The sequence below is a fragment of the Tyto alba genome, unplaced genomic scaffold (assembly GCF_018691265.1).
Source record: "Tyto alba isolate M040663 unplaced genomic scaffold, T.alba_DEE_v4.0 Super-Scaffold_40, whole genome shotgun sequence".
Classification (NCBI taxonomy): Eukaryota; Metazoa; Chordata; class Aves; order Strigiformes; family Tytonidae; genus Tyto; species Tyto alba.
This window is the reverse complement of record NW_024881316.1, coordinates 10,209,995-10,223,799: the sequence shown is the minus strand read 5'-3', so window position 1 is coordinate 10,223,799 and position 13,805 is coordinate 10,209,995. Positions and strand designations below refer to the sequence as shown.

The 13,805-nt window shown below is 41.8% G+C and overlaps 1 protein-coding gene across 1 annotated transcript; it reads left to right on the top strand.

Moving 5' to 3' along the window:
• Positions 1-807: 807 nt before the first annotated feature.
• Positions 808-6,254, top strand: GJA10 (gap junction protein alpha 10). Its single transcript, XM_032989920.1, has 3 exons — positions 808-909; positions 4,182-5,020; positions 6,241-6,254. The coding sequence occupies exons 2-3, from the start codon at positions 4,198-4,200 to the stop codon at positions 6,252-6,254; spliced, it is 837 nt and encodes a 278-aa protein (XP_032845811.1). The 5' UTR covers positions 808-909; positions 4,182-4,197.
• Positions 6,255-13,805: the final 7,551 nt, after the last annotated feature.

Here is a 13,805-nt window from a genome sequence, read left to right as displayed (position 1 = left end):
TAGGATGGACAAAAAGGACCAGAAGTTCTGGAGCAAGAGAGAAAAAAAAATGGACATTGGGAACTTCCATAAAATCTAGGCCTGGGCAGGACTAGGCAGAAGAAGCTCTTAGTATCAGAACCTCAGCTCTGGTGGCCCTGATTTCTCACAAAAATTCAAGTTGGGCAACTCACTTTCCTTTTTCAGACCTTGTCTCTCACAGATATAAATTTTGAATGGGCTTGGAGGTGGATTTTTAACCCAGCTGAAGAAGGATTACCATGCTGAAAGCCTGTGTTTCTAACTGAAGACTTCAGTCTCGGTTCCTGTGGCCTCCATTTTCAAAGACTCGGTCTAACACATCCTAAATTAACTCACCAGGCAACAGAGTATGAAATCGGACATGACCGATCGATCCTTGGGCATTGATTCAAAGCAAAACTAATGGAATGTAAAGAAAATGTAAGAATCTATCATACTGTAAAGGATGCTTATTTAGCTATTTTACAAAATAAAATTTCATTTGGGAACTGGGTAGAGGCATAATGTTTGAAGAACCAACTAAAAGAAGGCATAGGGTACATTGCAAACTATTGTTGTACAGATTGAGCCTTGAGGGAATGGCTGTGTTAGATTCCACTGACTAAAATAATTGCTTGATAATTTTGGCTAGAGGCACCATCCTATCATCTGATGATTTTTAAACTGTGCATGGATAGTTTAGACTGAGTGATCTTGTCATCCAGCTACAAAGAACTGAGAAGTCTGCTCAGCGTACCACATCTATGCTTTGATTCTTGGGAAAAAAAAAAAAAAAAAAAAGATGTCCTAGCACTGTCGAAGGAAGGTCTCTGAGCTATAGCAATCAGCAGCGTTGTGTGCGCCTTCTGCAATGCTCTAAGATAGTCTAACCAAGAGCTTTCTCCTAAGGTAAGCAGCAGAAAAATAATTCTTCCTAGAGCAGTACAGAGCAGGCAGATCCCTGTGAGATTTGAAGCAATGTGAATTAAAACTAGGAGTATTTGCATCTTAGCATTTAACTTTTTCTGCCAATAAATTTGAGATTTAACTTTGCTTTTTCAAATCACAGCTGATTAAATCCCGGCACCAATTCAATATAGAAGTGATTTGAATAGTGGCAAATGACCAAATGAACTTTAAAATAAAGAAGTAACAAAACCAACAATGAAGAAACTTTCTCCAAGAGAAATTGGGGGTTTCCATCTGGTTCTAATTGGTTACATGCATGATTTTCTTATTGTTTGAAATAACAATATAGAAATATTTGGACAGACACAAAGGTAGTCAGATGGTACAATGAGAAATGTCTCAGGTTTGTACTATCTATACTAAAAATGGTATATTTCTAGTATAGTTGGCTAGTACACTAGGGTACTAGAATTTCTAGTCTACTAGTAGACTGGACTGGAAATAACGATATCATTGATATTTGAGATTACTCTCTTACAGTAAACTGAAATTACTATGTTACACAGAACTCAAATAAGACGAGGGAAGGGAAAGATGGAAAAATTGTAAGCACGTTGCTATGACAAGGTTGTGAAGCAGTTTTGGCTGATTTCTTAGAAACTCTGACTTTCTTGACTCTAGACTAATTTCTTTACTTTATGCACGATGTTCACCATGTCAATATTTATACTGTGGTTCTGCCAGTGCAGATTGGAGGGAAAGTGTCCCGGTATAAAAAGCTCATTTAGTGAATTAGACCACTCCTACAATTATTCTCCCCTCAGCTGTTATAAGGGAAAGGTGAGGATAGAGTTGTTTAAATACTGGTAGAAACAACTTAAGAAACAAACACATCTGTAGAGCCAGAGTGCTATGTTTACACTTCTCTTTTTGTCCTCTCTTACCCTAAATTGTTACATTCACTTTCTGTTCCAAAACAGTCAATAATAGTTCCTACTGCTGGAGGGATGCTAGCATTTCATCGTCAGGATGAAAACATGTCTCCTTTCCCTTTTATTCCTGCATATACATTTTAGCATCTCACTTGTTTGATAGGTTGGATTTCTTTTTTATGGAGTCTATCAGTTTCAGTGAGGGATCAGCCATCTGCAAGGCAGCAAATATACCCAAAGCTCCTTTGTTTAACTGTTGTGTTGCCATCATTCAGTTGCCTTTCAGGGGAAGTGACACAGAGCAATCAGCAAGTGTCACCCACTTGTAGTTTGCGTCCTGAGTTTGGGCTCTTGCTCTATGTAAATCTTTACTGGCTTTACTGAAGGTGAACTACTCTGTAACAGCACTTCCAAGATTGGAAAAAAAAAAGGTCCAACATTGTTAGCTCGAGATGTAACATTTTCCAGTAAATATTTCAACATATAAACATCTTTACACCCACCCAACCTATGACATTGCAACAATTGGATATCTGCTCTGAATAAAATCCATATAAAGTCAGAAGAAAGATCTGACATGGTTCTTTAGAAAGTGAGGAAAACAGACTACAGTAGCTCTTGCTGACTTTTTTTTTCATGTGTCTTATTTCAATGATATACATGGGAGGAAAGGAGTGGTAAAAAAAGATATTCCAGGTGCATTGCAGCACTTAAGAAACTGCTTGACTGGCTAGGTTTCCTCAGGCTGTTCCCTGTGTGAAAAGGGAATTTCATAGTGTAGATTCAAATTTGCAGAGATAATCAAGTCTGCAGGATGCCTATGCAGAGAATGACTGCACTGTTGGTTACAATTGGAAATATTTAATTGCAGTGTGGATAAATACAGCCTCCAAGCAGAATTGTGCTATGGGGGATCACATCATAAACCATTACCAAGCTATATTGATAATAGTGATATCACCCAGCTGTGCTATCAATAAAAACTGTGTAGGATTTTGAGTACTGCAACCATCCCCTCTTAAAAAATCTTAGAAATTACACTTTACTAAAGGTTGTGATTTAGTGGAATTCCAAAAGTTTTGAAAGTACAGTAGCGTAAAATATTTAAGTGCAAACCCAGAGGTAGATGTGATCCCAGTTGCTTTCAATATTTTATTACCATGTTAGCAGAAAGCATTCCAGGAACACAGCACTGAATGTGCAGTGCATTCACAAATAAACAGACAAATACCTTACATTTCAATTCTCCACATTACCTGAAGCATCTGAATAGTTTCCAGAGAAGCGACTTTGAAATCAAGCACCTGGCAACAGAACGTAGATCAATTTGCTGGTGAATCAAAGAGCTTCCGGGAAAGAGGTAGTTAAAAAGATCATCTCACACAGACAGCTAAAAACCTCCACATGACTCCATTATGTAATCTCTTATTTATCTCATATGTTGAAATTTACAATTAAGACAAAGTCTTGGTGATTCAGTATGTCTTTAAATGCATAAAATTACAGATATTAGTCCTAGACGTACTCTTAATTTATTAACATTTTCCTAGAACCAAGACTATTTATACATGTAGAACTATATGTAAATCAGGTGTGTATTTGTAGCTTTAGGAATTCAAGGGAGAAACTTGGGATCTACTCTGATAGATGGGAAAATAGTGGATGGATGGCACTAATAATGCTGCTACCTTGGGGTACAAAATGAAACATTTTCCTGTCAGAGTTATAGGAGGCTTCTCACAATTTTATCAAGTAAATGAAAGTCATGAGTGTTATAAATTATTCTAGTTGCTTTTCACCCCAAACTATGGCACAGCCACAGACAGTGAAATGGAGTGGGTGTAGAACTGAACTACAAATTGGCAAAGGATTTGCAAAGTGAAAAAAATTTGTCTTCTTTCCTAGTGGGAAGAAAATAGTGTAAAACTGTAGGCAGTTAAGAAGTACTGTGGCTTGAAGCTGAAATCAATCTCTCTTAATCTTAAAATAATCTCACATTTGCATCTTTTACCAGTAATCATAAAGTCTGCCTTCATTTAAAGACCCATTAAGTAGAAAATACTGATGAACTTCCAAGAAGAGCTCTCTTGCTATCAGAAGAATGTATATAAAAGATCATCATTTAAAAAAAAACAAAAACAAAAACAAAAACAAACAAACAAAAAAAAAAAAACAAAAAACCAAAACCCAACAACAACAAAAAACAAAGAAACAAACAAAAAAACCCCAACCAAAACAAAATAAAAAACCCCAACCAACTAAAAAAGGCAATTTCCAAAAGAAATCCAGTATTGTATTAAAATAACTTCTTTGTTTGTTTGTTTGTTTTTTAAATTTCAGATATGAACTTCTGACCATGGGGGACTGGAACCTGTTGGGCAGCATTCTTGAAGAAGTGCACATCCACTCCACCATAGTTGGCAAAATCTGGCTCACAATCCTGTTCATATTCCGGATGCTGGTGCTGGGAGTGGCTGCCGAAGATGTCTGGGATGATGAGCAGTCCGAATTCATCTGCAACACAGAGCAACCTGGCTGCAGCAATATCTGTTATGACAAAGCCTTCCCCATCTCTTTGATCAGATACTGGGTACTGCAGATTGTATTTGTTTCTTCTCCGTCGCTAGTTTACATGGGCCATGCGCTCTACAGATTAAGGGCTCTTGAGAAAGAGCGACAGAAGAAGAAAGCCCACCTGCGGGCTCAGCTAGAAGGCCTGGAGCCCATGCCCGAGGAACACAGGAGAGTGGAGAGGGAGCTGCGTAAACTGGAGGAACAGAAGAAAGTGAATAAAGCACCCCTGAGAGGGTCCCTGCTGCGCACCTATGTCCTACATATCCTGACCCGGTCAGTGGTGGAGGTGGGCTTTATGATAGGTCAGTATCTTTTATATGGGTTTCACATGTCCCCCCTTTACAAATGCACAAGGCCCCCTTGCCCTAACACGGTGGACTGTTTTGTGTCCCGACCCACAGAGAAGACCATCTTTATGGTTTTCATGAACAGCATCTCCGCGGTCTCCCTGTTCCTCAACATCCTAGAAATCGCCCACCTGGGCCTCAAGAAGATCCAGAAGACCCTCTACGGGCGGCCGCGGCGGCCGGCGGGCCCCTCCGAGGAGGAGACCAGCCTCTACAACTCCAAGAAGAGCTCCGTGGTGCTGCCGGCCTGCCCGGCCGGCGACACCGCCCCGCCGCTCCCCGCCGCCCCCCCGCCGCCGCCGCCGCCGCCGCCGCCGCCGCCGCCCCACGCTCCGGCGGGGCCTCCGGGCCGTCAGCACCGCGGAGAGCTCCGCGGCGCCCCGCCGCCCCGCCGCCGGCACGGCGCGGTTCAGCACCACGGACAGCCGCCGCCGCCGCCGCGCTCCTCCAGCAGCGAGGAGGCGCCGTGGGCCGCGGGGGCGGGGCGGGGCGCGGCCGGCGCCCGCCGGGTGCCCCGCCGGCACAGCCGCGTCAGCGTCTGTCGCGACCGCGCTGAGGAGCGCGGCGACTCCCCCGACAGCGGGCACTGCCCGGGCACCCGCAAGTCCAGCTTCCTCTCCCGCGTCCTCACCGGCAGCCGGGCGGGCAGCGACAGCGGGAGCGCCGCCTCCCGCGGCGGCTCCGGACCCGCTCCCCGCTCCGGCTCCGGCTCCGGTCCCGGCTCCGGTCCCGGCTCCGGCTCGGAGGGGAGGCGCCGCCAGGAGGGCAGTTCTCCCGGCAGCCTGCCGCCGCCGGCCGCCACGGCACGCCGCATGTCGATGGCAAGTAGCGCCCCGTGGCCGTGGGGTCCCGGGAGGGGCTGGGGCTCCCGGCTGCCTGTCGCGGCGCCGGGGAGTACGGGGGCAACTTAGGGAGGGGGAAGGGAGGCTTGAGCAGGGCTTCCGCCACAGCCCTAACGCCTCGCCCCTTCCCATGTCAAGCCGAGCTCCCGCGCACTCGGTGCCCTTCGACAGCGAAGGTGAAAACATCACTAGGAAATGATTGAGTCCTGTGGGTCTCTAACTCACCGAATCTCGGTGCCTTTATGCTCATTGCATCATCGCAGTCGACTCGATAAGGACTGTCCTAGGGGAAAGTTGTTCAGCTCCAGCCTGCTTGACACTGTAAGGAAGAGAAGTCTGGAGCGCGTTGAGTTCAACGGCTCGACTTCTTTCATATTCAGGGGGGTTCTCCCAGCGGCAACCGCTGAGTTGAATAATTGCTCAATGAATAAACCAAAAGACCTACATATAAACCACTAAATAACTGCAATGCCAGAGCCAAACAGTACAGAACTGCTTTTTCTGCAGCTGTTCTTATTCTTCGGCCACACACTCTAAGCTTGCTTACAGTCAGTGTTGATAAGATGCAGTGCTTGCATTCAAGAACCAATGAGGGCTTTTTAAAAGTAATTTGAATTCTGATTGCCCCAATTACAGGATTTGTTCTCTGAGAGCAAAACAGCTCCTTTACAAATGCTTGCAGGAGTAAGCCCTTAAATCCTTTTTTATAGGGCACGTAGTAAATAGAAGATTACTTCACACAATACTCAGAGTTATAGATTTTGTTCAACCTTTTCTCACTCCTCTTAAAAATAAATACTTTTCCTCAATACAAAACAAAAAAACAAACCAGTTCAAATCTTTTGTGGTAAGAAACAGAAGTCACTCATTGCTCATCAAAAAGCTGTTTGTAGGTTCCAGTTTTCATGGAGTTATAGTTCCTACAGTATATATAGTCAGCATAAGCGATGTTAAATTGTCACTTAGATGCAACTTAACCACTTTCCACTTTGATGTTTCTAATATGGGGAGAGGGCCTAGAGCCCAATCTTTCAATCTGCTGGGTTTTGATCACTCAGATGAGAAGGCTCTTTAAAAAGGTGAAATGCAAAAAGTTACTCAAGCAAGACAGAATTTCAGTAGCACCCCATTGAGAACTCACAGAAGGTGCAGGGCAGCTTCTACTCTTTAATGACAATGACACTATCTTCCAGGGGAGATCTTGCAGAGAAATTTAGTCAGTTTGCAAAGCAATGTCATTACACTTGACAGCAACACCCTTCTGGCATGCTGTCTTTGGGGATCATTGTGTATGGGACTGGTACTAGCATTTTAAAATGTGACTCATGTAAGTATGCTACCAGTTGCTTCCTGTTTACAGGACATGATATATTAAAGTAAATGTGCTTCTATATACAACTGAATCAAGATTTTGGCCAATGTACTTTACTGCTAGCATTGCTGTGGCATTTTATGAATACAAATTTCAATATATAAATATGCTGGTGCATCATAGAAATGTTGAATCTGGGCATTAAAGCTTGCCTGTATTCACTATTTAATTTTGATTGTCAAAGGCACTCAGCATTGTTTGATTTGTTTTAATTTAACTTCCAGGAGACAATCACCATGTACTAATATTTAGTTAAAAGAAAAATGTGTATGACTAGATTTATCTGTGTGACAGGAACATTCAAAAATCTGTAATCCTGCCTAAAAAAAAAAAACAAAAACAAAAACAAAAACAAAAAACCAAAAAACCCCCAAAAACAGTACTTAAAAGGAATTGTATTTAAAAAATTCCAACTGATGTACACAAAAAAATATTATCCACATGCCTGATTAATAGTGACTTGCAACAGTAAAGCAGAGAAAGGACAGATACTTTTTAACATAACAATGAACCCACATGCACAAACATTTTGTAAACAGCCAAAATATAGTTTATTCTAACCTGGATTTTACTAATCTAAGCTCGATAACCAAACAGAGCAAAACCATAGTGGAATTGACATTGTTCTTCCATTTTCTTTGATAACTTTCCTAGACTATCATCTTTAGTTCCACACTGGTTCAAATGTTTTCTTTTTGCCTTCATTTGTACCATTCTGCCAGAAATTGTCTGTAGCACTGTTTGCATTAGCTCAATGAGAGAGGAGTATCAACTCAACATTGAAAGTATCACTTTCTATACCTTAACAACCATTTTAGCAACCTCCAATCAAACACATGCCCATGTTCTGTTGTAAGACAGCAGGACGACTTCAGCTGCTCACAACCACCATAGCTTCCTTAGCTGAAAGAAAAACTCAAAGCTGCCCAAAACCGAGCCATCGGATACTGCTAGAATCTGCATACAAGTCAACTGTATCCTGTGAGTCATGACACTGAAAGCACGGAACATTTCTATTAGTACAGTTATGGATGCTTGACTTCTAACCAGTGATGAGGGGTTTTTAAGTAATATTATCAATGCCATTTCCACACAAAACTTGAGTCTCTAACAGACAAATAATTATTATTAGGGACAACTAAATGTTGTAACAGTCACCTCTCATAATGTATTGCACCCCCTTGATCAAATCATGAAGACTAGGTGGTGGATAGTAGTTGGCCAGGTCATGATCAAGTGAATTTTTTTTCAAGGAAGTACAAAACTGCATCCCTCAGAGAGAACAGGAAATTCTTCTTACGACTTCCTCTTTGGAGGGAAGGTTACTTTGAACCCTTAAATGAGAATACATTCAATCCTTCACTGAAAGCTCTCACAAAACAACTCAATAGGATATTGAACAGAAAATGCATGTTTGCCATGAGGATTCCTCAACTTTTCAGACTTCAGTTCAAACCAGACCGGCTATATATATATATATATATATATATATATATATATATATATATATATATATATATATATATATATATATATAAAAGAAGAAATGCCCTTCCCATTGGTAGGATTTGTACAGACCAACCATGTTTGGCCACAATGCAAACTAACAGGGCTATTTAAAACTTCTTCATTTGGAATTGGTGGAGGTGAAGAGCCATTTCTTAACTTCATGTCCAACTGTGGCATAAAACCCAGAGAAAATATTTACGCTCCAACTGTTTAGTTTTACACCCAAACCACTCACTCTTCATGCTCTATTCAGTTTCTTGGTTATTGCACTGTCCAAAGGCATTCATTGTTCAGATTGGGAAGCAAAAATAAGAGGCATAAACCTTGAAAAACTTATTAGGCTAAAGGCTTCTAAAGAGACTCTGATCCATTGTCAAAAAGTATCTTTTCCTTCAGCCACTGCTGGTCAAACTTTAGATCTGTTAGGTTCTGAGGACAGACCACCAAAACTGGACCTTCATTGCATCAAGGAAAGAACACAGCAAAGCATAGGAAGAGAATCACTGCATGACATGATGGTAGTTTCCAACTGATTTTAATCCACCTGAACACAGTGAGAAGAGCATCACCAACTACACGGGTGAGCTAATCTCACCTTGATGGAGACCTGGGATAAGTAGTGTTATAAAACTCTGCACTGACAAGGGAATTCATCAGGTTATCTGCAAATCTCCAAAACCCCAAAACCTTGGTACTGAGGAAAGCAGTCAGCATTCTTTGAAATTATAGTGAACAATTTGTTCACCAATAACTGTCTCCAAGCTAATAATTTCCAAAGTTTCTAAAGCTCCAAGGCTTAGAGGACACATGTTAGAGAATATATGGTGTCTTATCTTCTAAGAGATATCATGGGTACACACATAGTTCTGTTCTAAGTTTTACAACTCTTACTACATTTTAACTTTTATTTAAGGGGATATACAGCTATGGAGCAAATGGGCACCTTCTGCATGGTCCTGGGCTGCCAGCCTCCCTTAGGCAAGCAGGCCTTACATGGCTGCTTTTCACTCACAACTTGGTGAGGAGAGCTGCACTGAATTTATTATAACTACAGTCACAAATGAGAACTGGGAGTTGGATTCACAAAGGTGTGTAGGAATGGTGTCTGGTGTCAATAGGATTCTGCACGTGAATGATATTATGAGAAAAAAAATCCAACATGATTTTTAGCATACATTTTTAAGTCAGATACAATTGATAAGCTGATGCAGTCAAAGGTCAGTATATGACTAGTACAGATACAATCTGTGATCTCTTGGAAATAAGCAGGGCCAGGATTTACAGCCTATAATAGGCATCTAGTTCTCAGAGCATTGCACTAAGGGGCGTTGTCTCACTGTCTCATGCGTGCAAGACTGTATGAAGCCATTAGGACTATCAAACACATCTATTTTTCTCTCTGGGGGAACGAAAATAAGAGAGCTGAGCACTCCAACTGAAGAATTAGAGGGAGACATCTTTACTTCCAAAGTCACCCTTTGCCAGAATCAGGCAGTCTTCCTCCTCGCCCATTTTCTACAAACCAAAGGAATGTTTGGAGAACATCAGAAAGCTCGGCTGATTATGGCCACAGCTTGGCATTGCATCTTCAGAGTGTCACAGTGTCATCACAATTCAACAGCTGAATGGAAACATTTCTAAAAAGGCTGGAGGTTATGTGATGTTTCTGCTAGCTGCACTTGAAGTCTTTTGCTGGATGTGTTTCTTTCTGCCTTTCTAAAGCTACATGCTACCTAAGCATGCCCGGGATCACTTCTTTGGGGCCTATATATAGCAGTTTTCTAAAGAATCATAAGGTGTTTTCTAAAACCTGTGAGTTTTAATTTAGTTAACTGGGATTGGGAGTATCTACACTGGATTGGCAACTCTTCTCACAAAGGCACCATTTTGCAGATGACTTGAAACCAGGTTATCACATTTGCACCACAAGCCTAAACCTGCATTGAGAGAACTACTGTGCTAGTCCTCTTGCTAGAGTACCCAAGGATACACCAAGAAGATGGGGAAATGTGACATTATCTAATGGTTGTGTTTCTTCACTGAGCCAAGATAAGGTCCTGGAATCACAAAAGAAAATTGGAAGCCATTAGAAGATTTGTAATATTCTTAGCTATATTTTAGCTGAACTGTTCTCCTGGGAAATCAATACTTCTAGATCAAGATTTTCAGAAAGAATTGGGCATTTTAGGGACTCAACTTCAGATTTTTGTTTCTGAGGAAGTGCTGAGTTTTCCTCACTCTCATGTCCATTCCTGATTCTTTAGACCACCCTCTCCTCCAGAGAGCCCTGTGCTTTCAGAGTGTCATTTCTCTCAGTCTGTATTTTTGATTACAAAGTAATCAATGTATCTTTAAAAGCAAGACCCCCTTCTCATGATGAAGGAGCAGGATAAAGCTGATAATGAAGCAGCTGGTAAAGCTGATACTCTCAGTTCACAGAATGGGACTAAGATAGGGCTGCTGATTTCATTCATTTGCAGAAAAAGTCTCTGGGGCTGAAATCCTGGCTCTGCTGAAATTGGGGAAATTTTACAGTTCACTGGGTCCAGTTTCTGTCAATGCATTGCTTTTTTGTTCCTCTGTGCTGTTCAGTTCTTTCTCTACGCCTCAGTTCTCTATCCACCTTTGAGCCTTTTATGCAGTGGGAAAATACTCCATAGTGAGCAGGATATGAAAGAGAGCGCTGCTATTCAGCCTGAGTATTTGCAGTCTTCTCCTGAACAAGGCATGTTTACTCACCCTTTCAACAACACTCAAGGAATAAATAGCCACTCATTTAACTAGCTGCTCACCCGATCTTGCCCCTGGGGCTGGGAGCAGTTTGATATGAGTGCATGTAGACTGAAATAACAAACCTGATATCTGTGGAGGAGTGAGTTAGACAGCTGAGCTCCACCAGCAAAATCTACAGGTTGGGCAAGGGACTGGTAAAACCATGTGTTCCTCTAGGATGTTTAAGAACCCTTAAAGGTATTCACATTTACCCCTGCTGGGAACTACTGCTGTTTTTGTACAGTTTTTCTATGCAAACACCTCTAAAAAAAAAAAAAAAAATCCACAGTATTTGTATTTTATTCTGCCCTGGAACATCCAAGAGAAGCTCATGGTAATGACAGCCAGTGTACCAATTATCCTGCAAAAGCTACTTGGTCACCCAAAGGTACCCATTCACCAGTTGCACAAGCACATATGAACTTTGGGAGTCAGCAGCAGTTGACAACTAATGAACCCCTCTGAGGATTTGTGCAGCAACAAACAGATAAGATTTTAGAAGGTGGACCTCGCTTAATTGAGTCTACCTTTGTATAGTTTTAAAGCAATCAAAAATATACAAACCCCCTTAAGATGCAAAGCAAGGGCTCTAGGATGGGTCCATTGATTTCAAGCAAGTTAATTCCGGGATTAATGTGTTTATTTTGGTTTAAAAGCAAGGTGTTCCCCCTCTCCCCACTACCCCCTTAGCATCGAGCAAAGTTCTACAAGGTATGTTGTCAGCTAAACACCAGATTCCCACCTTCCCAACTATATAAGTGTTGGTGTTAATTACTATGGTAACATTTATTTTTCTTATTTAAGCCAATTCAGCTTCATGCTTTCTTGTTATTTTTTCAGAGCATGCTCCTAGAACTATCATCAATCATGAAAAAGTAATGACATTCTGAGAAGAAATAAACTATGGGATTGAGCACAAACTGCCTTCAGCAGAGAGATAAAAAGCAGATTATCTGTTGCTATGTTTCCTTCTCCTGCTGCTATAATGTTAATCCCATAATACAGTTAAAGAAACCAAACACTTTATTCCTCCATTTTACACCAATCCCAACTGTACAGCTGGTGTTAATGGGTAGTTTGCTCCACCACTCAAGATTTTTCTCATGTAGACTGAGCCGGATCTGGTCAGTGCATGTTGCTGCTGCAGAAACAGCCTTGTGTCTTTGGGAGAACATTTTGGGATGTACAACTTGTTGTGCATGCTAGTAGTGTTCATACCAGAAACCAGCGTGATCCATAGACCTTCAAGGGAGCAGAAGACCCAAGGCACCTACAAGAAAGTGTTGGTTTGATTTGAAAGTAACCTGGAAGGCTATGTGGCCTCTATCTCCCCAGGCTTCAGCAGATCATGAATAAAAGATGGAAAAAACATTCAAGGAATCTGAAGGCACAGAGAATTTAAGAGAGATTAAAAACCATCTGAAGAATATGCTGCTGCTCACCTACATGTGCTAATGCAGTCCTCAAACTCTGATAGAGACTTTCCATGCTAATGTAGCCTCCTTGTAGCTAATCCTTTTGGCTTCAAAATTGAAATGAAGTAAAACTGGACAGTTTAAGTGCAAAACGTCTGTCCTTTTCTTCAGTTTGCTATTCAAGAAGATCTGCAAGGTATCACCTCATGGTCATGAAAACCTTATTCCCTTTACTGTCTTATTGGTTCATATAGAGGAGCTGAAAGACAAGCAAAGCCAAAAAGAGCTCATTTTCAGTTTGCTAGGACAGAACTAGCTCTGAAGGGTTACTTTCCTGTGTTGTATGCAGCCCAAGAAAGCAGTCCTTCCACTTGTGTATCTGGAAAATAAAACACCTTCCTTTGACTGTCCCTGACCCTGTTTCTGGCCACATGCTTCTGGCTGCTTTTATTTGTCAAGCTTATCATATCTCACATTTGCTATTGCCTCGATGGCAAGTGATGCTTGGGAGAAGCTCATTTGCTATGCCAGTTTCCGTAAGCATAAAAATCCTCTACGACTCTAAGGCAAGGCTAGCAGAAATCAGGACAGCAGGAAAAAGGAGTCAAGCATAAAGACTGCTTGAGATTACAGTGGTTTTGTTCTAGTACACGATTTACATTCATATTCTGCCTCACTACAAACTCACCAACTGTTTGCCTGTGCATTTGTTTAGTATTTGAAGGCAAAAAAAGGAAATACTTAAGATGGTGGCCATTAAGTGTCAGCAACAACAGATCAGGGATGGAGAAACAGCTTTGCTAAAGTACATTCTCTACTGCCAGGCTATGTGTAGATGTGGTGGATGCTACATCTTCTGACAGATTTGAGGGGGTGGGAAGCTTTCTTCATATACGCTCAACAGGAAGACTCAGAAACCTGGGGAACTCTGGAAAGTAACATGTTTGATTTTTCTTCCATGTGAATTTTAAGTCTGAAAAAAATCACAGGCAACTTTCACTGCTGCAGATGGAGGAGGACACAGTTTGCATCCCTAAGGACGGTGGCCCAGGGCACACGATCTAGGGTTTCCTGACCGTTGACAAATAAGCCTGGGAACCTCTCTCTAGCAGCTGGTCCTCCTCCCCATTCCC

Bases quoted from the DNA above. Each gene is read 5' to 3' on its own strand.
- GJA10 (XM_032989920.1), top strand. From the start codon at position 4,198: ATGGGGGACTGGAACCTGTTGGGCAGCATTCTTGAAGAAGTGCACATC.